This window comes from Nesoenas mayeri (genome assembly GCF_963082525.1).
Source record: "Nesoenas mayeri genome assembly, chromosome: 30".
Lineage (NCBI taxonomy): Eukaryota > Metazoa > Chordata > Aves > Columbiformes > Columbidae > Nesoenas > Nesoenas mayeri.
The window spans coordinates 235242-262513 of record NC_137564.1 but is presented as its reverse complement, the minus strand read 5'-3'; the positions used below and the strand labels follow the sequence as shown (position 1 = coordinate 262513).

The following is a 27272-nucleotide window of genomic DNA, read 5'->3' as shown; positions in this document are numbered from 1 at the left end:
CCCAGCTGCTCCCCGCTTTTTGCTGCCCCAGTTCCCACGGGGCTTGGGAGCCTTTGCCCCGGAGCTGTAAGGAGCTTGTACCTGCTGACACTGGGGGCTTAACCGCAGCCTGCTGGGGGGGTCAGAGCTGCCCTGGCTTCCTCGGACCCCAGAAGCCAAGCTGCAGCCCCCCACCCCCACCTGGTGCCCCCGAGGGTGCCCTGTGGGTGTCCCACAGCATGCAGCACCTTGGGGTGCAGCCCTAGGGGGTGGCAGCAGGCACAGGGCCACATCTTAAACCACCCCTGGGATTAGTGGGGCAGCCTGACCTTAATCCCCCTGGGCACGCAGGGGCCTGAAGGGGCCCAGTGAGGGGCTCGCAGGGTCCTCAGCACCCGCTCGGCCCGGCCTGGTAAACCCTGGTGGCTGCCAGACGTTGCGGTGAGTTCTGTCACAGATGCTCTTGTGCGTGGTCCCCCTGGGCTGTGTGAGGTCCCCGTAGGGGGGTGTGAGGTCCCCATGGGCTGTGCAGGGACCACATGGGACCTGCATGGCACACATGGAGCTGTGCAAGGTCCATAGGGGTTGTACATGGTCCCCATGGGCTGTGCAAGGTCCACAGGGGTTGTACATGATCCCAATGGGCTGTACAAGGTCCACATGGGATGTACATGATCCCCATGGGCTGTGCAAGGTCCACATGGGATGTACATGGTCCCCATGGGCTGTGCAAGGTCCACAGGGGTTGTACATGGTCCCCATGGGCTGTGCAAGGTCCACATGGGATGTACATGGTCCCCATGGGCTGTGCAAGGTCCACATGGGATGTACATGATCCCCATGGGCTGTGCAAGGTGCACGGGGTTGTACACGATCCCCATGGGCTGTGCAAGGTCCACATGGGATGTACATGGTCCCCATGGGCTGTGCAAGGTCCACATGGGATGTACACGATCCCCATGGGCTGTGCAAGGTCCACATGGGATGTACACGATCCCCATGGGCTGTGCAAGATCCACATGGGCTGTATATGATCCCCATGGGCTGTGCAAGGTCCACATGGGATGTACATGGTCCCCATGGGCTGTGCAAGGTCCACATGGGATGTACATGATCATCATGGGCTGTGCAAGGTCTGCATGAGATGCACATGGTCCTCATGGGCTGTGCAAGGTCCACATGGGATGTATATGATCCCTACGAGCTGTGCAAGGTGCACGGGGTTGTACATGATCCTCATGGGCTGTGCAAGGTCCACATGGGATGTACATGATCCCCATGGGCTGTGCAAGGTCCCCATGGGGCTGTGCAGGGACCCCGCAGGTCATGCAAGCCGTGGGCGTTGAGCGTGGCGAAGGGGCGCAGAGCAACGCCAACAGCTCAGCCCTTCCCCAGCATGACCTGGCCCTGCCGCCGCCCGAACGCCTGGGTCCCGTGGGGGTGTGGGAAGGACCTGTGACGCGTCCCCTTGCCTGCTGACCCAATTTCTCCCCGCAGCGCAGCTGCACAGGAGCACGAGGTCCCAGCAGTGCGGTTGGCTTCCCCCAGCCATTCAGTAACACGCTATTTTGGGCACAACCTCATGACTTTCGGAGCTCGAGGTCAGGCTGGATTCCCACTTTGTGGCCAGACGCGGCACAGAAGGGACACGGGACATGCTGCAGCTCCTTGGCATTGCCAGCTATGCGGGGTACCCGTCCCAGCATTGCGCCCCTGAGCTGGCAGAGAGATGGGGGGCAAACGTGGCACAGGGGTGGGCAGCACTGGAGCCAGCGAGCCCCCTGCAACCCTGCGAGCACCCACCTGTGACACCCCCACTGTAACCCCCATCCTGGGAGGAGAGTTGGGGGCCTCGCTGGATCCCCCAAGCAGCTCAAAGCAGGAAGGTGGCAGCGATGCTCGATAGACCCTTTGGCACCCCCTGCCCTCCTAAGGCTCAGCCTTGCTGGCACCCAAGTCTGGGGTGATGTGACCCCATGTGGTTGGGGATCCCAGGCATCTGGAGGTGGGTGATACCCCCAAGACGGGCACCCGGGCACCTACCTGGCTGTGGCTGCGCCCCGGCCACCCGCCCGTGCTCCCTCACATCGCGGCTCCCCAGCGCTGTGCCTGGCAAAGCCGATTACTCACCGGCTTTATGGCTCACTCCTCTCCCCAGCATCTCCTCCCACCTGGCTCCAGCGCCCGGCACGGCCCCCAGGGGGTACGGGGGTCCCTGGTAGGGGGTGGGGGCCATCCCCATGGTGGGAGGAAAGGGGTGCTGCACCTCCCCAAGTCACCCCCAAATTCCACCCCCTCCCTGCCAGCACCAGGTCCAGGGGGGCTCCTGGTCCTGCTGCCCCAGCTCTCAGCATCTCCCACCCGCACCCTGAGTGAGTTGGGGTGCACAGGGCCACCCTGCTTCCCCCCTTCCATGCAAGGGTGCTGAGCCCCGGCCCTGGCTGCACGACCCCTGGGCCAAGAGCAAATACTGGGGTGCAAAGCAAAGCCCCCCCCGACCCAGTGCCCGCCCCCCCCAGGCCAGCAATGAGGACAGCACACGGGCTGGGCAGGTTTTGGCTGTATTCATTCTGGAAGGAGATACAGGCAGTAACACAGAAGCTTTGCAAGCACAGATACATACGTGGTCTCACCAGACCCCGCTGGAGTCGGGGGGCTTGCGATCCTGTCCCCGGGCTGCGCTCGAGGCAGGGGGTGCCCCAATTGAGGCGAAAAGCGGCAATCTCTGTCAACAGCTGGATGGACCCCAAAATTCCCTCCACTTCTAAGAGCCTCCCTGGCAAACCAGCCCTGTCCCGGACCCCGCCACTGGAGAAGACCCCAGCTAACCACAGCCAAGAAAAGCAGGGGTGAACCCCAAAGAGGGGGTCCCGCCGGGTCCATCACCCCCTCGCCAAACCCAACTGGTCCCAGGATGCAGCTGCGGTGGGTTGTCGCATCCCCTCCTTCTCCATCTCAACGCCGCGCACAGGGTTCCCGGCTCTGCTCCGGAACGCTCGGCTAAGGCACAACTTGGCTGCTTAAAAAGAGGAGAATCCAGAAGGAAAGAGGCGCCTCGGGTAGGAAATACAGTACATGGTGTGATGGGAGAGCAGGGGGCTGGTGAGGGGGTAATGCCCGCAACGCCATGGAGAGACAAAGAGCATCACCCCCAAGCTGCCGGAGCCCCCGCAGCGGCGCCAAGTGAAACGAGGCGATAAAATTTAACAAAAATAACAAGAATTCTGGCTTCAGATCCAAAAAGATAATAAAGAGGGTTGCAAAACGATACGCTCTGCTCAAGAGAGCGGCTCTCCATGACCTGCACCAGAATGGGGGCTCCAGCGCCGCCGCTGCCCCAGCACCTCTGCACTGATGGGGATGGCGCTGCTTCTCCTCATCCTATATAAAAAGCTTTGGCAAAAAGGATATAATCTAACCAGCTATTAAAAGACGATCTCTTCCTGCATGGCTGCTCGGTAAACATGATTTCTTGGTGTCTTTGGCTGAGTTGTTAAAAAAAATTGTTGAAGCTGAAAAGCTATTTTTTGTGGGTTTTTTTTATAGAAATAGATCTTTTTCTTTACAAAAAAAAAGCATCTTTAAGCGTTTTTATATATATATATATATAAAATTCCTGCTATAGAAAACAAAACACCCAACCTCATTTTTTTAATATTTTTCTAAAGAAAAGACTTATTCTGCTTTGGGAAAAACGAGCTGGAGATGGCCGGGAAACACGGGAATGGTGCCGCCGAGTTACATGATGCTGCAGTTCTGCACAGCCTGAGCCTGGGGGGGAAAGACAGAGAAGACAACATGAAACCCCCCAGCGCTGGTACCCGGGGGCAGCAAAGTCCGCACAAGACCATCCGGATGCGCAGAGCACGCACATCCCGGCTCCCCCCTTGGGATAGAACAAATATCCCTCAGGTGGGGTATTTGAAGCACTGAAGTCACACATTTGAGCATTGATCAATAATCTTGATTAATAGTGAGCGTATTGATATCCAAGTGCTGAAATATTCGTGTTATCAGCAGGGATAACACTCGGGGACAGAGCCATGGAGGGTGAGGGATGCTCCAGGGCTGCTGAGCATGGAGTGGGGAGGTGTTATGGTAACATCCTTTTCCAATCCCTCTAAGACTCCAGTGTGCCCTTATAAAGAAGCTGCTATAAGCCCAAAGGTGCTCGGGGCAAGAGGAAAAGCAGAAAGAAGGAAACCCAGGTTCCAGTGTAAGTTGGGAATGGGCTGTTGGAGCAGTGAAAAGGGAGTTGGGGGTCCTGGGGACAGCAGGGGGACCATGAGCCAGCACTGGGCCCTTGTGGCCAGGAAGCCAATGGGACCTGGGGGGGGTTAGAAGGGGGTGGTCAGTAGGTCAGAGAGGTTCTCCTGCCCCTCTACTGTGCCCTTTATTCAAGGGTTTAGTTCAGATACTATCAGGATATACTTGGGGAACATATGTTTATACATAGTGTAATCTATACAGCCATAGCACCCTGAGAACGCCCCATCTCGTCTGATCTGGGAAGCTAAGCAGGGTCGGGCCCGGTCAGTACTTGGATGGGAGACCAGCTGAGAATAGCGGGTGCTGTGGGCTGAGCTAGCACTGGGCCCTTGTGGCCAGGAAGCCAATGGGACCTGGGGTGGGTTAGAAGGGGGTGGTCAGTAGGTCAGAGAGGTTCTCCTGCCCCTCTGCTCTGCCCTGGGGAGACCACACCTGGAATCTTGTGCCCAGCTGTGGCCCCTCAGCTCCAGCAGGACAGGGAACTGCTGGAGAGAGTCCAGCGCAGCCACCAAGATGCTGGAGGGAGTGGAGCATCTCCCGTGTGAGGAAAGGCTGAGGGAGCTGGGGCTCTGGAGCTGGACAAGAGGAGCCTGAGCAGGGACTTATTGCTGGGGCTCGAGATGGCAAGGGGCAGTGTCAGCAGGATGGAGCCAGGCTCTGCTGGTGACAACCAGGGACAGGACAAGGGGCAATGGGTGCAAACTGCAACACAGGAGGTTCCGCTGGCAGATGAGAAGCAACTTGTTGGGGTGAGGGTGGCAGAGCCTGGCCCAGGCTGCCCAGGGAGGGTGTGGAGTCTCCTTCTGTGCAGACATTCCAACCCGCCTGGACACCTTCCTGTGTAACCTCAGCTGGGTGTTCCTGCTCCGGGGGGGTTGCACTGGATGAGCTTTCCAGGGCCCTCCAACCCCTGACATTCTATGATTCTCTGAGGAGAGGAGGGAAGGAATTCCTCTGCAGTGCTGCCACGTCAAGGGAGGATGATGCAGGGACAAAGTGGAGACCCAGCAGCGCAGGGACACACTGAGCCCGGTCTGGGGACAGCACTGACCTGCCGACGGGGGCTGGAGTTCCCCAGGAGGTAGGACCTGGACACCAGACCTTCCCCAAGGCCCATGCTGCCTGAGTCACCAATGCTGCGGTAGCTGCGGGTGACGGTCACACTGGAAGTGGACGACCCCGAGGACACGGTGTTGATCCCGGCGTTCTGGCTGCCCGACTTCTCGGCCGGCTGCCCGCACGTGCCGCAGACCACGGTGCGTGAGCGGAGGTTGTACTCGCCGGGGTCACCAGAGCCGCTGCAGGTGCCCTGGAGGCGAGGGGGGAACAGACAAAGCGACCTTGAGCACCTGCCTGAGCATCTTCTGCCTTGAGCATCCTGCGCCGAGGGCCATGGCAGCACCGCCAGGAGGGGTCTTTAAGTTAGTCTTTAAAAACAGTTTGTAATCCACCCATCCTCACCATCATGGCAGTTAAAAATACTAAAAATTATAAAAAATAATAAAAATAAATTATAAATATGATAATATTTATACTCCCAAATGACTGGGGCTGGCACAGCGTGGATGGGTGACCTGTCCCTGCTGCTCTGTCCTTGCCCTGGTGAGTGCTGGGGCAAATCACCCCGGGCTCTCAGCACGCGGGAGACACCGAAATGTGCTTATCTAAGTTTCTCCCTTCCCTTTGGATTCTCTCCCCTATAGGAGTGAGTGAGCGGCTGCGTGGTCGTATTGCCAGCGTGGGTTAAACCACAACACGCTGGGACCAGCGCCTTCTCCAGCACGGTACTCACATGGTGATGGCGATGGTGGATGTTGACATCATCGTCATCCTCATCCTCGTCGTCATCATTGATGATCACGGTGCGGACCAGTTTTCGCATGGCCACCTCCTGCAGGGGACAGGAATAGAGTTGGGGGGGTTTGGTGTTTGCCGACCCCCCTGTGCCCTGAGCCGGTGCTGTCGTGGGGCTCTCACCTCCCCATTGGAGTTGATCAGGGCCGTGCGCAGGCTGTCCCCGGAGCCCCAGCTGCTCTGGGTTTTCCACACCATGTTGCTGGGGGGGCTGTGGGTCGCCCCAGCCCCTGAGGCCCAAATCTAGGGAGAAGAGCACAGAGAAAACCAACGTCTCAGGGCTGCACAACCCAGACCCTGCGGAGGCGGGTCTGTCCACCCAAAAATGCCACGTGCCCTGGTTCCAACCGCTCTGTGTCACCAACAGCCTGGCTGGGTTTGGGATCTCGGCCGGATCCTTCGCCGGGCAGCGACTCACCGTGACCACCTGGCCAGCCTTCAAGGTGAATTTCGGGGGGAAACGGTAGGTGATGGGGGGATCGTCTCCATTCTGCCGCTTGATCTGCCAGCTCCCCATCGCCTGGTCCTGCAGGAGAGAGAGAGCAGCAACCCTGAGATCCCCCAGTTCCTCCCCAGCTCGTCCCAGTTCACCCATGGGGGGAAGTGGAGAGGGGTCTTCCCTGAAAGCAAACGTACCTCATTGGACTTGTTCCTGAGACGGACAAACCTGCCCTCCAAGTCAACCTCCTCCACCCCAACACGGCCACTGGTCCGGGCATGGTGGGAGAAGCTGGTCCGACTCTCGCTGTCCTCCAGCTTCCTCTTCTTGGAAGAGCCCGGGGTGGACAAATGGCTGCGGGACCCCCCTTTGTGGGAGGACGGGCTGGGGGACAGCCTGAGCCTGGGCGGGAGGAGAAGGGGAGATGGAATCAGTGAGGACACGAGGGTTGGGACCCACCGAGCCGCTGGGTGCAGCGCCTTGTGCTCACCGCTCCTCCTCGCCCTCCAGCAGCTTGCGGTAGGCGTTGATCTCCATGTCCAGAGCCAGCTTGATGTCCAGCAGCTCCTGGTACTCATCCAGCTGCTGCTGCATGCGTGCCCGCATCTCGGCCATCTCCCGCTCCTTGTCGGAGAGCAGGCGCCGGTTGGTCTCGCGTTCCCTGGCCAGAATATCCTCCAAATCGTGCAGCTTCGCCTCCTTGGCAGCCAGCTGTGTGGGGAGGGAAGGTGAGGGTGGCTGCTCCACCTTGGGCCACCCAAAGGAGGGGACGACCCCTGGGGTCGGCCACGCAGGGGGACCCCTTGGTCAGGACTCACCTGCTTCTGCAGCTGGCTGACTTCCGAGGAGAGGTTGTCGATGCGGATGCGGGTTTGCTGCAGCTCCTCGTGGGCAGCACCCACCATGTTGCTGTTCCTCTCGGCCGACTGCTTGGCGTTCTCCAGCTGAAGGACAAGACACGGGGTCAGCACCCTCAGCACCCCCCGTGTACCGCGCTGCGCAGGGCACAGCAGCGCACACAGTATCACAGTATGTTTGGGATTGGAAGGGACCTCAAAAGCTCATCCAGTCCAATCCCCCCATGGAGCAGGAACGCCCAAGTGAGGTCGCACAGGAACATGTCCAGGTGGGTTTTGAATGTCTGCAGAGAAGGAGACTCCACAACCCCCCTGGGCAGCCTGTTCCAGGCTCTGCCACCCTCACTGAGAAGAAGTTTCTTCTCAAATTTAAGTGGAACCTCTTGTGTTCCAGCTTGATCCCATTACCCCTTGTCCTATCATTGTTTGCACCGAGAAGAGCCTGGCTCCGTCCTCACGGCACTCACCCTTTATATATTTATAAACATTAATAAGGTCACCCCTCAGTCTCCTCTTCTCCAAACTAAAGAGCCCCAGCTCCCTCAGCCTTTCTTCATAAGGGAGATGCTCCACCCCCTTAATCATCTTTGTTGCCCTACGCTGGACTCTCTCCAGCAGTTCCCTGTCCTGCTGGAACTGAGGGGCCACAGCTGGACACAAGATTCCAGGTGTGGTCTCCCCAGGGCAGAGCAGAGGGGAAGGAGAACCTCTCTTGATCTACTAACCGCCCCCCTTCTAATACACCCCAGGATGCCATTGGCTTCCTGGCCACAAGGGCCCAGTGCTGGCTCATGCTCATCCTGTTGTCCACCAGCACCCCCAGGTCCCTTTCCCCTACACTGCTCTCTAATATGTAATTTCCCAACCTCTACTGGAACCTGGGGCTGTTCCTGCCCAGATTCAGGACTCTACACTTTTCCTTGTTAAATTTCATCAGGTTATTCCCCGCTCAGCTCTCCAGCCTGTCCAGGTCTCTGATGGCAGCACAGCTTCCAGTGTCACCCACTCCTCCCAGCTTGGTGTCATCAGCACACGCGTGCTCCTCACCTTCGCCCCATAGGTCTTCTCCAGTTCGTCCTTGTAAAGCCTGATCTGGGCTTCGTGTTGGCTCCGCAGCTCCTGCAAGGCTTCCGAGAGCTTGCTCTCAAACTCCCGCTGCCGCCCGTTGTCGATTTCCACCAGCCGGGTCTCGTGGCGGCGCTTGGTCTCCCGCAGCTCCTGGGGACGGGTCGGGGGACACAGTGTCACCTCGGGGTGGGATCGGCTCAGGATGGGGACACAACACACAACAGGTTATCCCAAGTGAGCCCAGCATCGGAGGGATCCATCGCGGCTCACCTCGCTATAGATATTCTTCTGGAATTCCAGCTCTTCCTTCAGCGTCTGCAGCCGGTTCTCGGCGTCCACGCGGCGCAGCATCTCATCCTGCAGCTGCTTCTTGGCTTCGCTCAAGGCGCTTTCCAGCTGCGGAGAATTGAGAAGGATTGTCAGCGCCAGAACCTGGGGACCCACCGGGCACAGCACCCGGTGCCGAATGGGACCCACCGCCCCCCCGTGCCTCTGCCCCACAGCCCCCGGGGAGGTGGAGGATTGGGGGGACCCTGGGGGAGCTGGGGACAAGATGAGGCCACACCGTGAATATCGTGTTCAATTTTGGGCTCCTCATCATAAGAAGAACATTGAAATACTAGAGGGGGTGCGGAGTAGGCGATGAAGCTGCTAAGGGGCTGGAGCACAAGTGTGATGGGGAGAGGTGTAGGGAACTTGGACTGTTTAACCTTGAGAACAGGAGGCTTATCGCTGTCTACAACAACCCGAAAGGAGGTTGGAGCATGGAGGGGGTTGGTCTCCCAAGTAACAAGTGATAGAACAAGAGGAAACGGCCTCAAGTTGCGCCAGGGGAGGTTGAGGTTGGATTTGGGAACAATTTCTTCCCCAAAGGGCTGTGGGGCATTGAACAGGCTGCCCAGGGCAGTGCTGGAGTCACCAGCCCTGGAGGGGTTGAAAAGGCGTTTAGACGAGGTTTAGTGCTAGAGTTGGGTTATGGTTGGACTCGATGATCCCGAGGGTCTCCTCCAACTGAAATGATGCGATGGTTCTATGATTCTAAGGCTGCCCCTGCTCACCTTGGCCACCTGCGCCCTCAGGTCCCGCACTTCGGACTCCAGGTTCCTCTTCTCGCCCAGGGCCGTGGACAGCGCAGCCTCCTTGGAGTTGAGCAAAGCCTCCACGTCCTTGAGGCGCGCCTGCGCCGCCAGCAGGTCCCCTTCCTTCTTGGCATTCCTGCAACGCACCCATGGCAGCGGTGACTCATACGGCGAGGAGAGACCCCGCGGTCCCTCCGCACCCCAACCCCCAGCATCACGACTGCGCCCCTCCCGTCACCCACAAAAAGAGGAGCAGGATTGTACCCAACGCCCACCCACCAAAGGGAATGGCGGGTCCCGGCCACACGGTGGGTCCAGCACTAGTTGGGGTCCCGGGAAGCAGAAAGGGTTGGGGTAGAAATGGGGGAGAGGGGGTGTTGGGGTGAATGGCCCATGTGGGACAGACACACTCAGTGCACGGCGGCTCCGCTAGGGGGCGCTGCGGGACCGGCGGGGACAGGGGGACGGGGCGACAGGGCGGGGCGGGGAGGGGGAGGGAGTGGGGAGGGTGAGGGTGACAGTGAGGGTGACAGTGTGGGGTTGTGAGGGTGATAGTGAGGGTGACAGTGTGGGGCTGTGAGGGGTGACAGTGCGGGGTTGTGAGTGTGACAGTCTGGGGCTGTGAGGGTGACAGTGAGGGTGACAGTGTGGGGCTGTGAGGGTGACAGTGAGGGTGACACTGCGGGGGGATGTGTGAGGGTAATAGTGAGGGTGACAGTGTGGGGTTGTGAGGGTGATAGTGAGGGTGACAGTGTGGGGCTGTGAGGGGTGACAGTGCGGGGTTGTGAGTGTGACAGTCGGGGGCTGTGAGGGTGACAGTGAGGGTGACAGTGTGGGGTTGTGAGGGTGATAGTGAGGGTGACAGTGTGGGGCTGTGAGGGTGACAGTGCGGGGTTGTGAGTGTGACAGTCGGGGGCTGTGAGGGTGACAGTGAGGGTGACAGTGTGAGGCTGTGAGGGGTGACAGTGCGGGGTTGTGAGTGTGACAGTGTGGGGCTGTGAGGGTGACAGTGAGGGTGACAGTGTGGGGCTGTGAGGGGTGACAGTGCGGGGTTGTGAGTGTGACAGTGTGGGGCTGTGAGGGTGACAGTGAGGGTGACAGTGTGGGGCTGTGAGGGTGACAGTGAGGGTGACAGTGTGGGGTTGTGAGGGTAACAGTGACGGTGACAGTGTGGGGCTGTGAGGGTGATAGTGAGGGTGACAGTGTGGGGCTGTGAGGGGTGACAGTGCGGGGTTGTGAGTGTGACAGTCGGGGGCTGTGAGGGTGACAGTGAGGGTGACAGTGTGGGGTTGTGAGGGTGATAGTGAGGGTGACAGTGTGGGGCTGTGAGGGGTGACAGTGCGGGGTTGTGAGTGTGACAGTGTGGGGCTGTGAGGGTGACAGTGAGGGTGACAGTGTGGGGCTGTGAGGGGTGACAGTGCGGGGTTGTGAGTGTGACAGTGTGGGGCTGTGAGGGTGACAGTGAGGGTGACAGTGTGGGGCTGTGAGGGTGACAGTGAGGGTGACAGTGTGGGGTTGTGAGGGTAACAGTGACGGTGACAGTGTGGGGCTGTGAGGGTGATAGTGAGGGTGACAGTGTGGGGCTGTGAGGGGTGACAGTGCGGAGTTGTGAGTGTGACAGTCGGGGGCTGTGAGGGTGACAGTGAGGGTGACAGTGTGGGGTTGTGAGGGTGATAGTGAGTGTGACAGTGTGGGGCTGTGAGGGTGACAGTGAGGGTGACAGTGTGGGGTTGTGAGGGTGACGGTGACAGTGTGGGGGTTGTGAGGGTGACAGTGAGGGTGACAGTGTGGGCTTGTGAGGCTGATAGTGAGGGTGACAGTGAGGGTGACAGTGCAGGGTGTGGGGCTGTGAGGTGTGACAGTGCGGGGTTGTGAGGGTGACAGTGTGGGGCTGTGAGGAGTGACAGTGCGGGGTTGTGAGGGTGACTGCGGGGTTGTGAGGGTGACAGTGGGGAGTTGTGAGGGGTGACAGTGCGGGGTTGTGAGGGTGACAGTGTGTGTGGGGGTGAGGGGTGACAGTGAGGGTGACAGTGTGGTGTTGTGAGGGTGACAGTGTGGGGCTGTGAGGGTGACAGTGGGGGGGGGTTGTGAGGGTAACATGAGGGTGACAGTATGGGGTTGTGTGGGGTGACAGTGTGAGGTTGTGAGTGTTACAGTGTGGACGGGTGTGGCACAGCATGAGGGGTGTTGTAGCATGTGTTGTGGTGTGATGGGTGCAGCGCTGCGCAGTGCGGGACGGGGCTGCACGCTGCGGCGGCACCTGAGGAGACTCACAGATGGTTTGGGTTGAAGGGACCTCCCCAGCTCCCGCAGTTCCCCCCCTTGCCATGACAGGGACATCGTCACCAGCTCAGGGTGCTCAGAGCCCCGTCCAGCCTGGCCTGGGGTGTCTCAGGGATGGTTCATCCACCACCTCTCTGGGTACCTGGGCCAGGCTCTCACCACCCTCAGGGCAACAATTTCATTCTGTCCAGCCTCAATCTCCCTCCTTTAGTTTAAACCCATCACTCTTGTCCTATCACAGCAGGCCCTGCTCAAAAGTCTGTCCCATCTTTAAGCCCGGAAAGGCCGCACTAAGGTCTCCCTGGAGCTTCTCTTCTCCAGCTGAGCACCCCAACTCTCAGCCTGTCCCCAGCAGGGCTGTTCCAGCCTCAGATCATTTCTGTGGCTCCTCTGGCCCCTCTCAGCAGCTCCATGTCCTGTGCTGGGGACCCAGAGCCGGCCCAGCACTGCAGGGGGGTCTCACCAGAGCGGGGCAGAGGGGACAATCCCCTCCCTTGACCTGCCGCCCGCGCATCCTTTGGGCTGGACAGACACCAATGGTGCCACCGCGGCCGCTCTGCTCCCTGGGGCGAGCTTCCAGCATCACAGTGCAACCCCAGAGCCCCCGTACCACTCCACATTATCCCCTCTGGCAGCAGCTCAAGGCCACTTCTCACAGGCAGCAGCCTCCAGACACATCACCGTGCGCCCAGGGAACCCGATCCGCCTCCACCACCAAAACGCGACCTGGCACTATTTCGGTAGGCCCTATAAAAAGAAAAGAACCCACACGCTTTCCGCAGCACCTACCGGCTGCCGTTAGCGGGGCGGCTCGTGCTGCCGGCTCACGGCAGGGATTGTCACCCTGCAACCGGGTGTATGTACACCCAGGTTGGCGCGGTGGCAGCGGCCGCGGTGGCCCGGGCTGTGCGCTGCCGCACGCCGGCGCGTGGTGCGCATTCCGGGGCTGTGCGCGCACACCCACGCCATGAGATCACAGGTACAAAATACCACGGAAGGGCTGGCGGTACAGCCGGCACAGCCGGCCCCAGCTGTGGGCTCTGGCTCTGCGACACAACCGGGAATGTTGGCAGCGAGACGCCAAGGAGGGGTTTGACTCCTCTCCTACCCACGGGGACCGCTCCCCCGATGTGTAGGTGGGAAACTCCTCGCTCAGCAAAGACTTTCCTGCTTTTCTTTCCGCTTTGTGACCGAGCCAGCGCGGAGAGGTTGTTCCGAGACACGAGGCGCTGCCGTCCTCCATTAGCCCCCTTTAGTGGGGAACCGCGGTCCCGCTCGCCGCTGCCCGCCACGCCGGCGGGTCCTTCCGCGCAACCCACGCCTTTCGTGCCAGTGACTCATAGGACAAAAATGCCATCTGGGAGGGGATCTGGAACCGCCACAGCTCATTGTAAGCAACATTTGAAGCCAAATTCTCCCATCTGGCAGCCGCTTGCCAGCGTGGCTGGCTCCCCACCACAGTTTAATCTTTGTTTCAGTGAACCCCTGTTTAACGCTGAGCTTGCCCTCGGCGTTTTGCTTCTGCGGCTCTTTGCTCGCTGTCAGTGCATAGACCAGGGTGTAGATGGGGGTCACCGGCTCTTTGGGATGGGGCTTGTGGCACGTGCAGCATCGGGCACATCCCAAAGCCTCCGACTCTTTAGGGGAGAGAAATACAGGAGGGAAAATGCTGAGACAAGACGGTCACACTCGTGTCTCCGCAGTGGCAACAGGTTCGCCCTCTCCGGGGACTGGAGGGATCCAGGGCTCGGGGGAAAACATATCAATACCTAGAAAGCCTCATGATAAATCCCTTTTCCTTAAAAACCCACCGTGCCCAGGACTGTGTGACACTGGGGAGGCCAAGACGGGAGCTCAAAGCAGCTTTGCAGGAAAGAGAGGAATTGAAGAGCCCTGTCCCGTCCTTTGGGAGTCCGTGCGACACGGCTCTGCCGGACCTGAGCATGCCCGCAGTGTCCCCCCAAAACACAGCCCTGTGTGCCTCGGGTGAGGTGTCATCACGGGTACAAACCCCCCGCGCCCATCGGACCCCCGTGACCCCCATCGCAGCCCCAACGGGGTTTGGGTTTTCCCTTCGCCTCCCATTGCGTCCTGCTTTGATATCTCCAGCTGGCACCGGGCTATAAATAAAGAGGCGCGTGGCAGCTGCGTCCCTCCCGCTGCCCTCAGCAAGGGGACCAACAGGGACCTTCCTCCTGCACCTCGGAGCGTTTCACTGGGCTCCTTGTCCTGCCTACGAGCGCCGAAAAGATACCGAATCCTTCGCCAAAAAGGGGACGTGGGTCCGGCATCCTATAGGATCCGATCCGCCGTGCCAGGGTGCAAACAACAACCATTTGTCGGAGCCAAGAGGGGAAAACACAACAGAGCCACCAAATCCTCAAGAAACAAACGTCTCAGGAGAAAAGATGGAGGGAAAAGGGGCCTCAAGATGTTTTATTTTTAGCTCTTAAAAAAAAAAAAAAGAGGAAAATTGCAGCGGAGCTGCCAGAAAATCTGAATGTTAATGGAAAGTTGGACTTGCTCTGCACTCAGCCCTGCGCCGGCAAAGCTGACATAGTGAGTTCATAGAGGAAGGGCTGCAGAACCCTTGGGATGGTGCGGGGACACCCCGAGTTCTGCTCCTGCGCCCCCGGGCTCTGCACCAAAACCCAGAATCCCGGTGGATCTGGGAAAGCTGAGACGTCCGGAGAACCACGTGCCGCACCGGAGAAGCCAAAGCCCAGCAGATGCGTTTAAAAGCTCCCTGGTTTCGCCCTGTGACACATCACCACGAGCCGCCTCCGAAGCACGAGGCTGCTGTTGGGCACCGAGCTTTGCACGCTGCAAGGGGAACGATGAAGCCAGTGGGACAAATGGGGGTTCCCATCCTTCCCGGCAGCCAAATCGCAGCCACGCCGCCCCAAACAAGGTGCTGAGTCAGCGGAGCTCGCGGGCTCATGCCCCGTCTATAAATCTCTTCGCATGTGTGCGCAGCCCCGGGAATGCAGGTTCCTCAGGAAGCCAAGAGACACACCAGCCTGCTCGTCTGCAACAAGACTGGGGGAACACAGCCCCCGAAAAGGCTCTACAGCACATTTCCAGGTGGGGAAACTGAGGCAAGGGAGTCAGCATGTGTCCAAGGAGGTGTGTGGTGGAGATGGTTGCTGGAGGAGCCAGGAAACTCCTGCTCTGCCCCACCTTGGGCTTTGGTGCTGCGCACTGTGCGACGTCCAGCACCGGGATCAGTCCCGGGGATCATTCACTCATTGCAGGGAGTGCTCCTCATATCCCAGGGATCACTCGCCCATCGCAGGGATCACTCCCTATAAACCAGAGATCACTCCCTATAACCAGGGATCGCTCACCCATCACAGGGATCACTCCCTATAACCAGGGATTGCTCTCTATAAACCAGGGATTGCTCCCTATAAATCAGGGATCGCTCTCTATAAACCAGGGATCACTCTCTATAAACCAGGGATCACTCACCCATCACAGGGATCACTCCCTATAAACCAGGGATCACTCCCTATAAATCAGAGATCGCTCCCTATAAACCAGGGATCGCTCTCCCAACACAGAGATCACTCACCCATCACAAGGATTGCTCACCCATCACAGGGATCACTCCCTATATACCAGGAATCACTCCATATAAACCAGGGATCGCTCACCCAACATAGGGATCGCTCCCTATAACCAGGGATTGCTCACCCATCACAGGGATCACTCCCTGTAACCAGGGATCGCTCACTCAACATAGGGATCACTCCCTATAAGCCAGGGATCGCTCACCCATCACAGGGATCGCTCCCTATAACCAGGGATCGCTCACCCAACATAGGGATCACTCCCTATAAGCCAGGGATTGCTTACTATAAATCAGGGATTGCTCACCTATCACAGGAATCACTCCCTATAACCAGAGATCACTCCCTATAACCAGGGATCGCTCACCCATCGCAAGGATCGCTCCCTATAACCAGGGATCACTCCCCATATCCCATGGACCAGCCCCCCCTAGGACAAGCAGCGGGGGCAGCACAAGGAAAGGCGGCCTTGGGAAAACCTCCCCAGTGGGGCAATGGGAATGTGGCAAAGCAGCTTCTCCCAGCTCCTGACTCATCTGCGCCGCTGCGCCTTTGCCAGATCACCAGGTTAAACACCAGCCCGTCTCCTAGCAGGGGAGCTGTAAATAGCCAGCACGATGTATAGCGGGGACAACATCTGCACGGAGCCAGCATCCTGTTAGGCACCAAAACCCCTGCCAAACGGCAGCCAGGGGATGCCGGGCTGGTTGTGCTCAAGGATGCACGGAAACAGCCCCCGCCCGGCAGCGTTGGCTGTGCCAAAGCCCCTTCCCGTGCCATGGCCGGTGCCAGCCGCGCTGCCCAATGCTCGCCCCCAGGGCCAAGTGGCTCCCACAGCTCCATGTGGTGCCAACAGGGCGAGAACAGCTTGTTGGCATCTCCTAAAGTTTGGGCTTCCCCCTCCTAGAATTGGGATCTGGCCTTGCTTTGCATCCTAAAAACGAACCAAAACAGCTGCTTCATTGGGAACCGGGAAAGAGCATTTCCCAGGGATGGAAATGGACCCGTTGGTCTGGGTCTGCCGAAATCTTAGTCCTTCCACTAAACCCCGCCTGGAGTCGCACACACATACAAAGTCAAGTCCAACTGGATCCGCTCAGCCGAGGAATCAGCTGCAAATACTCCCCACGAAGCCTTTAGGAGCTTTGCAGAGCAAACCCCCCGCGCAATGCGCCCGCATCATTGCCTCCGATGGGGGAAAGCAATTAGGCTTCATTAGCACCGCGACAAATCGACGCACGTGGCGTGGAGCGATGGGCTTCCCTCCCTTTACTACTTAAAAGCTGGAAACGCTATTTCCGAGAATAAATAGTATATTAAAAAGCTGACAAAGGCCGGGGAGCCCCGGTGCCACCCGCGCCTGCCCGCGCTGTCACGCCAGCGCTGGTGACTCATCCCAGTCCCCGCCAGCAGCTCAGAATGGAAATCCCAAGTCACCAAGTGACGTTGCTATTTGGGCTGAGCCCCCCCTAGTAACAGGAGGGCTCTGTGGCTTCGAAGGGCGGATGGTTTTACCAGAAGGGGTTTTATAGCTAGAAAAGGGGGTTTTGCCCGCTCGCACGGGGGAACAGATGAGATTTGGGTTTCCAATGTGCTCTGGAGGGCGGCGGGTGAGGTTTGCATCAGTATAAATCCACATATCTGCACACACAAAGGGCAGGGTTTATTCCCGGTGGAATAGGGAATATTGGAGCAGGGATAACAACGTCCCACTGGTGTCTTGGTGCATCTGAAACCCCCTTTCGCAGCTGCTGTTAATTCTTGAGGGTGCAGGCGGCCACAGGAGACACACAGAGAGGAGGCAAAGAGATGGGCTGAGTGAGCTAAATGAGGGCAAAATTCCCTCTGGATCCCCTTCATGCCAAACCCGGGTGCCTGGAGCAAGCACCTCCAGGCTGGGATCGAGTGCAAAGGGCCACCAGTTGGAACTTGATTCGGCAAAACCGGTCCGGCTCCAGGTTTGACTCCGGAGCCACTCGCAGAGCGCAGCGATTCGTCTGCACGGAGGAAATAAACCCAGGCAATGCTGTTGTCCGTGCGGGTCCCAAGGGAATGGGAGTGCTGGAATTTCCAGAAGAGGTTGGTCCCTCACCAGCAAAGGCTTTAAAAAGCTGAACATCTCAACTGCTCCAAAAATCACAGTCACACACTGATCAGCCCTCGGTCGCCAGCACAACCCAAACCCAGATATTGCGAACATGGCACCTTCCTTTTGCTGGCTTCCCATATAGAATTTTGAATCACTTTATCTACAAGACACTCGATGACCTGGACTTAAACCATCCTAAATAAAGATGAAAGCAATAATGTCCTTCACCAGATAAAAACAATTGGAATTGTGCTGGGAAGAAACTCTTAGACATAGCTCGGATATGTGAATACACCGCCTTCCACATCACTTCACTTTCCACCTTCTCAGGACAAGGTTTCAGTAGAAAAGGCACAAGAAGAAGCTTTTTTCCCCCAATTTGGAATTACTAACAATTTGTAGCGTTGTATTTAAAGCTTAACCCTGCGTTGCGCGTATTTCTGCCTTTGGGAAGCGGTGAGAACAAGGAAATCCAAAGTATTCATTGCAATACTGTGAACACTCACGATGGCAACAATGGCAGTTTTGTGCCTTTAATATTACGGACAAATATTCACACAACAGTTACATTTTGGACCGAATCAAAGTCAAGTGGTTTAGCTCAGTCTTGACTATCTCATTCAACACAGCAAATTCCAGTGTTTGCAATAACTGGGTTAAAACTTAACGGGAAAGTTTTGTGCGTAGGTTTTTCACACCTAAAACGACTCCTAGTGTTGCATCTCCATACAAATCCTAGAACGTTAGATTTACTTTAATATACGAACGCGAAACGCAAAGTCTATAAAACGCCGCCTTAAAGGATGAAGACAAAGTGCAGATTCCCAACGCTTCCCTGGGGAATTTGACACGGGGAGAGGCCTTGGAAATGTGATTAAAACGGGTGGGCTGAGTCACCCGTATTAATCACGTCTTCTGGATCGGGAGCGTTGGGGGGAAAGGAGCCGTAAGCTCCTGTTGCGCTGGGACCTGGCGATGCAGACAGGATGTGGGGCAGCAGAGGAGGAGCGAGGGTGCAAATCCAGCCCTAGGGATGCAAATCCAGCCCTAAGGATGCAAATCCAGCCCTAGGGATGCAAATCCCAGCCCCGGGGATGAAAATCTCAGCTCCAGAAGCGAGGAAATGTTGCCAATGTGCAAATGTGGCCGTTGCCTCCTTTCCCTCTGCATGTACGTGGCATCTCTGGCTGCAAAGCTTTGCATGCGGGGAGCAAGCTGCACCCCCACCAGTGCTGGAACACATTCCCTGGGTGAGATGAGACAAGGCAAAGAGGACCCAAGAGATGGAAAACTAGGAGTAAACTCTCCCTTCTTCCTCTCCAGCAGCAGCAGCTCGCCCCATTTTCCATAAATCTGCGTATGCAAAGCTATTAGCCAGCAAAATTTGCTTAAGAAACAGAGCAGAGGATTGTTTGACACAACTGCCGCCCCATCGCCCTGGGAACAAAAGGGTTTGCTGTCGCAGCTCCGAGAGCGCCGATAACGGGCAGGCGAGGTGTTTACACTGCCACAAGGTCTGTTTGCATGCGGCAACGGCGAGGCCGGTGCGGGCTGCACCGGAGCTGCCTTGTTTGCCCATTGCCGGCGTGAGTCACCGCTGGGGTGGATGCTGGGATGGGTCTGGATGCGATGCCATTGGGAGAACGCAGCTCGGAGCAGTGGGAAGGGGAGCGCTGGTGCTTGGCCACGCTCTGCCATACGCAGCCAGTTCAGTGGGCGCTCCGCACCAGCGCCCGCTGGGCGAGGATGGAGCCCAGACCTGTTCAGCACGTGCGCAGGAAATAACCACTTCCCCAGCAGCGAGGGCTGCGGACGCGGCATCCCTAGAAAGCGCAATTCAGCCCAAATCGCTGCAGGTGCAGGATCGTCCTGCAAACGGGGCTTCAGCCTCTCCATTGCCTCCCTCTGCTCTGCCCTGGGGAGACCACACCTGGAATCTTGTGTCCAGCTGTGGCCCCTCAGCTCCAGCAGGACAGGGAACTGCTGGAGAGAGTCCAGCGCAGCCACCAAGATGCTGGAGGGAGTGGAGCATCTCCCGTGTGAGGAAAGGCTGAGGGAGCTGGGGCTCTGGAGCTGGACAAGAGGAGCCTGAGGGGGGACTCATTGCTGGGGCTCAGGATGGCAAGGGGCAGTGTCAGGAGGATGGAGCCAGGCTCTGCTGGTGACAACCAGGGACAGGACAAGGGGCAATGGGTGCAAACTGCAACACAGGAGGTTCCGCTGGCAGATGAGAAGCAACTTGTTGGGGTGAGGGTGGCAGAGCCTGGCCCAGGCTGCCCAGGGAGGGTGTGGAGTCTCCTTCTGTGCAGACATTCCAACCCGCCTGGACACCTTCCTGTGTAACCTCAGCTGGGTGTTCCTGCTCCGGGGGGGTTGCACTGGATGAGCTTTCCAGGGCCCTCCAACCCCTCACACTCTGGGATCCTGTGATTCCCTCCTGCTCAGCCGCATGTACTCGCACAGCACCGGCCACAGGACAAGCCCCAGTCCAACAGCTTCTTAGAGAGCGACAGAGCCAAGGTTGGGCTGCAAGAAGCAGCCCCGCTTGCTGGTTGGGACACGTATGACACAGGTTTGTGTTTCTGCCCTTCAAATGGGGGCTCTGAGTGCAACCCAGCACAACGTCAAGGAGAAAACCCGCTCCCCGGCACTCTGCTTCCCCAGCTCCATGACACCCAGGCTCAGGTTTGCACGGCTCTCCCTAATTTCTCTGGGTACCCTCAGTGCTGTGGGGAAATGATGGACGGAGTGAGTGTGGTGCTCAGGATGGGGGGAGCATCCTTGCACCCCACAGATACAGCTGGGCAGCGGGTTATCCGCGAGCACCCATCGCACCAGGAAGGAAGGAGCGGGTGAGCGTGGCTCTGGAGCCGTGGGGCCTCCCGGAGCCGTGGTGAAGCTCAGCCCCAAGATGTGCAGCTGAGCGTGACTCATCTCCCCGCTCGTGCCCAGTTGTGCTGGTTTGACTGAAAATGGCTTAATTTCCCTCATGCAGTTACAAACCTTCCTTTTCCATTGCTCGTTATTTGGACTTAGTTTGAGAACAAGAGATACCAGCCCAGCACTGTTAATGTGTTTAATTGCTCTGCTCTGAGAGCCAAGGACACTCTGAGCTCTGCCTGGAGGAATCGAGGAAGGGGGATGGACAGAGAGCTGGACTGATCAATAATAGTATTCCAGTCCATTTGCATCATGCTAATTATTTAAGCAGAGTTTGGCCCTTCCAGTTTGCTCTGCCATTCTTCTCTTTGCTCTGTTTCATCGCAGCCAGGGGAGTTTCAGCTCCCATGACCCAGAGTAAAGGCTTCAATGGAGAAAATATGTCCCTAAAGTGGTATTAAATAAACCCCTAATAAATCGGCACTAGCGAGCGCCGTGGCACGGAGATGCCACACGTCGCTTGGCCAGGGCTGGGTCACCATGCTGGGTGACAGGAGGACAGAGGCGTTGGAAGCAACAGCCGGAGCAAGTGGTCAGAGGTGGCTTTTGCCCAAGAGACATTTGCTATCAGACCCCCCTCCCGCAGCCCCAACGCTGCAGAAGAGCCATTGTTTGCCCCCAAATCCTGCTCCATCACCTCTTTGCAGGGACGTAGCGCTGACCAGAGCAATGGTGCAGCCCCGTAATTAATCGGGGTACAGCACAGGCGGTGCGGCATTCGAGTGCACACCCAGCGGGCTGTTGGGGAACTTTGTCCCCATTGCTGTCACACCTCCTGGCTCTAAACACATGAAGGCAGCTTGGAGCACAATCCCAGCCACAGGTACTTTCACCCTCGGCACAGAGAGGAAACTGGTTTATGATCGATGTTGAGTCATCGTCACCCAAGAACAGCGGCGCCCTCACCCCACTCTGGTTTTGCGGCTGCTCTGCGGGCTCAGCTCAATGCACCTCGTTAAACCATCTCCACACCCTTCGCCTCTCATCAACACCCACAGTCGCACCGTGGGACTCACAGACGTGTTGCAACACCCTTCACAGACAGAAACGTGGGCGCCCCAGGACAGCTGAGGGTGTCGTGGGGTTGGTGCTCGGGGTGGCAGCTGCCACCACATCCAGGGGGGACAAGGGACCCGGGCAGCTGTTCCGCTTCACACTGGGGCCATTCAGCTCTTGGCAAGGAGGAAAGGGAGCGGAGGCAGGTGGGCACCCAACCCCAAAACCCCGGTGAGGGTTTGCGGGCGACTGGCAGTGGACGGACATGGGTTTCACGTGGCACCGGCCTCAGCTGTTTGGGAACACGCCAAGTCCAGCACGGAGGAACAGGCTCAGCAAACGGCCTCGCAAAGAGATGGGGACAGAAAATACGGGTGATTTCGGCAGCGCCAGGAGAGCGGGAGGTGATTCCCAACGCATCTCGGACACGCTGGGATGATGCTCCCCATGGGGAGAGCTCCGGTGGGTTCCCCCCGCCCCGCAGTACGGGAGGAAATCGCTGTTCCCAAAGGGCACAAATTCAGTAAAATAAGGAGCTGGCAGGAGCCCAGAGGCCGCACCCCGGCCCGCCATCCTCTCCACATGCCTCTGCCGAGCGCCCTGAAGTTGAAGCACTAATGGGATTCAAACAACTGAAGTGACGCACATGAGGCTGGAAAACACTTGTGGCAGCGAACGTGGCCAGGCAGGCTGGGGCTCGCCGCGCCAGGCACAGGACGGCACGTTCCACCCCAAACTCAGCCCCGTTTCCCTTCGAGATCGCTTCTCTTTAACCCCCCAGCTCCGCGGTTGGGGTCCTTAATTTGTCAGGATGGATCCTACCATAATAAAGAACGTTTTAAGGCAACAGGACTTCCTGACGCTCCCCCGATCCCCGCGAACGCGGCGCTGAGCGAGGGGACGGCGAACACAGATGGGACGAGAGCGGAGCCGCAAAACGAAAGCGCTGGAGCTTTTCCTCCTGCTCGGCGAGCCAGGAAAAACTGGGGGCTGGATGTTTGCACAGACAATAAATAGCACCCCCCTAGAAAAAGCCAGAGGGTGATGAAAGTCTCAGCTTCGAAGCAAAAGGGTTTTTGCCACGGAGCTTTCAGCACAGCAGCTCATGGGGAGGGTCGGCTGCCCGGTCACCCCAACCTGCTGTATGTGGGTATCTGGGGAGAATAAATCTACCCAGAACGCTCGGGGACGGTGTGTTTAAGAGGGTCCCAGCCCAGCCCCGGCTCCATGTCGCCAAAGCATCCCCCAGCTGTACAAGCTGTTCTTTGTTTGCTCCAAAAGGGCAAAGCCCTCGAGCCAAACTGTTCCCTCCCTGGCAGGGTGACAGAGTGGGGAAACAGCCCGAGGTTTCCCCCCCACGCAAAATGTTCCAGCACAAACACATTGCTGCAGTGGGCGGCGCGGCGGCGGCGCCCAGCCCCGCGGCACAGAGGCCCCAATAAAGGGGTCTCATTCACCTGCTGCTCCCTGGACCGTCATTGCTGAGCACAGCACAGGGCAAAACCCACCGGGGACGGGGAAGGGCTTGGGGTTCAGCCCGGCACCCTCACCACTGCCTCCTTTGTTCTGCCCTCGGACGAGCTTCTCTCGCACAGCAGCCTTTGGATAAACATGATTTTTCCTCATTAGCGCCAGGGATGAGATCTGGGCTTGGGGAGGAAGAGGTGCTGCCAAGGTACCGGCTTAATCGGGTTAGGGGCTGCAATTCAGGAAGCCATCGCTCGTCAGCCGCGCTGCTAATGAGGGCCTGGTTCCTGTTTCGGAGCACGGAGCGGCTGCAGCTCCGGGAACCCCCAGGGCTCCCCGCTTGGGGATGAAGGTGCCCCAGTGCTGTATCGTACACCTCTGTGCCCCCAAACCAGGGCTTGCGCTGACCAACGCCAGCGCCTCAAGGTTGTGGGATAAGGTGAATCAAGGTGAATCCTGTTTGCACCCCAGGAGTCAGGGCATGGAGGGGGGCGATGGGCAGGACGGGGCTCAGAGCATCTCCATGCTGTGCCTGTGGCCTCAAGTCCCACCCGTCCATCCCGGGGACGGCAGGTGAGGGGCACTTGAGATGCAGGGAGGAGGGTCCGGGCTCTCCCCACGCCCTGGGAAGGGACGATGCCAGGTGCTGCCTGCACCCCTGAGTCACCCGCCGCGCTCACCACACCCTCCGCTTGGCCCCAAACGTGGCTCCGACACGGGGCTGGGGAGCTGGTACCGGAGCACAGGGCCTGGGGACACGTGTGGGGGTCCCCTGTCCAGGGACACAGCCAGTGCCGGGCTGCACAGAGATGAGGGTCCCCTCGTGCAGGGAGCCAGGGGGGTTTGGGAAACCCTCCTGCACCGAGAACAGCCAAACGGGCAGGGAAGGGTCCAGGCCAGAAGAGGGGTGATGGGAGGCAGCTGGTAAGACAAGGGGCAATGGGTGCAAACTGGACAACCAGGGACAGGACAAGGGGCAATGGGTGCAAACTGCAACACAGGAGGTTCCGCTGGCAGATGAGAAGCAACTTGTTGGGGTGAGGGTGTCAGAGCCTGGCCCAGGCTGCCCAGGGAGGGTGTGGAGTCTCCTTCTCTGCAGACATTCCAACCCGCCTGGACACCTTCCTGTGTAACCTCAGCTGGGTGTTCCTGCTCCGGGGGGGTTGCACTGGATGAGCTTTCCAGGGCCCTCCAACCCCTCACATTGTGTGTGTGTGTGTGTGCACTGCTCACCCCAGCTCCGTCACGCACTGGCCAGACCCTCACCCACCCCCACAGCTCTCGCACCGGCGCCCCAACAGCCGGTGAGACCGGTCTCCCGTTCGCACACCCTGTCCCGCTCCCGCCAGCCCCAGGGAACCATCTCCTCTCCGTCACAGGGTGGGTCCAGCACCCACCAACTCCACCAGCGCCGGGCACGCTGCCCGCAGCCCGTACACACCGTACCCCGCACCCCCGGCCCTCCCTCCTGTGCAGACAAGACAACCCCAGCCACGGGCAGCGAGGATGCTGCGAGCGCTGATAACGCGGCCCCGGAGCCGCCTGCCCTGCAGGTGATACCCTGTGCTCCCCCGGGGCCGACGGGGACAGCAAGGGGAGCAAAGAGCCACCGTGTTATTTATTAGCCAAACGAGGTGGCACCACACTGAGGTCAGTGGATCTGACCCCCGGCTTGGGGGGCAGGCGGAGCCGGCGGGACCGGTGTCTCCCTGCCCAGCCCCATGGCGGAGCGGAGCAGCACCGCACCGCAGGACAGACCCTTCCCCACCCCGCGAGCGGCTCCGACCCATCTGCAGGGTCCAGCTCACAGCTGCCCCGTTCCCAAAAGATTCAGGGCATCCCAGCCAAACCGAGCTTTAGGAGTAACATCACAGCTTGGCAGCCCATTTGTGCCCCTCTTTGAGCAACTGGCACATCGAGAAGGTCCCCAGTGACACGGGATGAGCTGCAGCCCCTTTGCGGGGATTTTGGGGGGTTGAAATCAGCACGGGTACAACCATCCAAGGAAGGGGGGACACACCACAAGCAGGAACGAATAGCACCGGCGTCCCCCGGCAGAACGGCTCTTCCACCTCGCAAACGGTGACTCAGAGACGACTCAACGCATTGAAACACCTCTCTCCTCCTGTTCTCCGAAATCGGTGGTCCGAAACCCCACCGAAACCCACCTCCAAACCGAGAGCTGCTCTGTGGGAATCCCCTGCCACAGCACTTTTGCAGGGGGACCTGTCAGCGTTAGCTCAACATGCACAGCGAGCTCCAGGAGCGCAGCCCCGCTCTGCAGAACAGCGCACGCAACGCTCAGGGACCCGGGCGTTTTTTCCAGCCCTCCAAAGATCACGGCCGAGATAGTTCTGGGTTTGCATAAGGCAGCAAAAGCCTTTTGACAGCTCAGCACCCCATCTCTCCAGCTCTCCGGTCATTGGGATCTGCCGTGCAGCGAGCGGGGCGAGCGAAGCCGCCTTATCGGGGCGCAGAACCGCAGCAGCGGCGCACGGGAAACGGAGAGCTAAATATAAAACACGGCGCAGCTTTCAAAGACAGCTGTAAAAGGCTGCGCGTTCACCCCCTTCCCAGTAAGCGGGACGTTTATGGCATCTTCCGAGGAAGTTAATTTTAGTGTCGTTTGGTGCGGACTCGAAATGAGGCATCCGGAATAAAAGGGAAAAGATTAAATGGAGAAAGGGGGTTGTCCTGTCGCTGCCCAGCGTGGGTTCTGCCCCAAGCCAAAGCCGATGACAGAAAGGGACGCGCTTGTTCCTTCTATGGGGTGGGACCTGAGCACGGCCGGGCCGTGGCCCCCGCGCCCATGGGCTGGCAGAGCCCTGGGGAAGCCCAGCGGCCGGTCCCTGCGGTAACACCGGCCAGGGAGCCCTGGCCAGGGATCCACGTCCTCAGGGGACCGGCTCTGGGCATGTGCCACCATCCCAAAAGGGGAGGGCAGAGGCACCCGCCAGGCGGTGGCAATGAGGAGGGCATTGCTGATGTCAGGAAGCAAAATATATAGACCTGACAGGAATGGGCTGGGGGAATTTCAGCCTCAAAGCAGCCCTGGAGCCCATTGCCAAGAGCCAGGGGATAAGGCGTTGCCCGAGCGTTGCTCGCCCCAGAGCACTGGAACCCCGCATAGCACAGACAGCTCGGCACGGGGAGGGTTAAGACACGCAAAAGCAGAGCAGGTTCTTTAACCGGTGCCAAAGACAGCAGAGGAAAATAGGACGAGCAGGCGAGATCTGTGGGCAGGACGGAGCCAGCTGGCTGGCAGCGCTTCCCGCTCCGCACCCCGGCGCTCGGGAATAGCTGCAGGACGACGGGGGCGGAGGGGCCAGCCCGGCGCTCGCCTCCACGTCACGCACACGCTGCCCGGAGCCGGGGACACGTCCCCTCGCCCCAGCCCCAGCTTCACGGCTCGGCCCCAGATCCCCTGTCCAAGGGCATCCCAGCCAAAGATGGCGCTTGGAGGGAGAGCAGGAATGCCGGGACAGCTTCCCTGCTCCCGGTCCCCACCACGGACACTCCTGCCCCAGCCGGGTCACGCGTTTCCCCTGTCCCTGCCTCCTCCAGGTTGCTCCTTCCTCCCTCCCGGCTCCATGCCAAGCATGACGACAGCGACCGTCCCAACGCTGTCCCCCCCCCGTCCCCAGGGCACTCACCGGGCTTTCAGCTCCTTGTGCTCCTCCCGGACTTTGCTCAGCTCCAGCTGCAGCCGAGCTCTCTCCTTGGCCACCGAATCCAAGGTCTTGCGGGCGTCCGCCAGCTCCGACTCGTAGGCAGCCTTGATGCCCGAGACCTCGCGGCTCACCACCTCCTCCGACTCGGTGATGCGGAGCCGCAGCCCGGCGTTCTCCAGCTCCAGCGAGCGCACCTTGTCGATGTAGACGGCCAAGCGGTCATTGAGCTCCTGCAGTTCCTCCTTCTCCTGCAAGCGGGTGATGCGCGTCGGGGACAAGGGGGTCCCCGAAGCCCCGCTGCGGGTGCTTCTCTTCTGCGAAGGCGTCGCCATGGGGTCCGGTGTCGAGGCAAAGGACACGGCGCAGGTCACAGCTCAATGTCCCACGCCACCCACCCAGCTGTCTCTGCTGCTCCCGGCTGTCTGAGTGACTTGCTTATATCCCAGCTGGGCTGTACAGCGGGAGGAGGAGCTGCGAGGAGGAGGAGGGTGGAGTTATCCGAAACCCGGGTGGAGACAACGCACTGACATCAGCCAAGGCCTTGGCTTGGGAAGGCTGGGAAAGCATCCCTGGGAAAAGGGGCCCTGGGAAGGCAGCTCTGGGGTGGCAGCCCAGGGTCACCCCCCTTTCAAACACCCTGTGCCCCCTCTTTTCTAGTGCACCCCCCCCCAGCTCAGCTGCCTTTCAGCTTGGGGAGGACATGGCAATG

General features: G+C 59.0%; 1 protein-coding gene across 1 annotated transcript; it reads right to left on the bottom strand.

The window, feature by feature from the left end:
• Positions 1-2531: 2531 nt before the first annotated feature.
• LMNA (lamin A/C) lies at positions 2532-26959 on the bottom strand. The gene is made up of 12 exons (XM_080361082.1): positions 26546-26959; positions 9525-9681; positions 8737-8862; positions 8446-8616; positions 7360-7485; positions 7032-7252; positions 6739-6943; positions 6521-6628; positions 6226-6345; positions 6041-6139; positions 5300-5557; positions 2532-3750 (listed from the first exon to the last, which is right to left on the bottom strand). Exons 1-12 carry the CDS (start codon positions 26893-26895, stop codon positions 3718-3720), a joined length of 1974 nt encoding a protein of 657 aa, XP_080217208.1. The 5' UTR covers positions 26896-26959; the 3' UTR covers positions 2532-3717.
• Positions 26960-27272: the final 313 nt, after the last annotated feature.

Coding starts and splice junctions, on each gene's coding strand:
- LMNA (XM_080361082.1), bottom strand. CDS start 26,895: ATGGCGACGCCTTCGCAGAAGAGAAGCACCCGCAGCGGGGCTTCGGGG. Junction 6,346..6,520: donor AGGCTGGCCAGGTGGTCACG/GTGAGTCGCTGC, acceptor TCTTCTCCCTAG/ATTTGGGCCTCAGGGGCTGG. Junction 3,751..5,299: donor ACTCCAGCCCCCGTCGGCAG/GTCAGTGCTGTC, acceptor TTTCCCCCCCAG/GCTCAGGCTGTGCAGAACTG.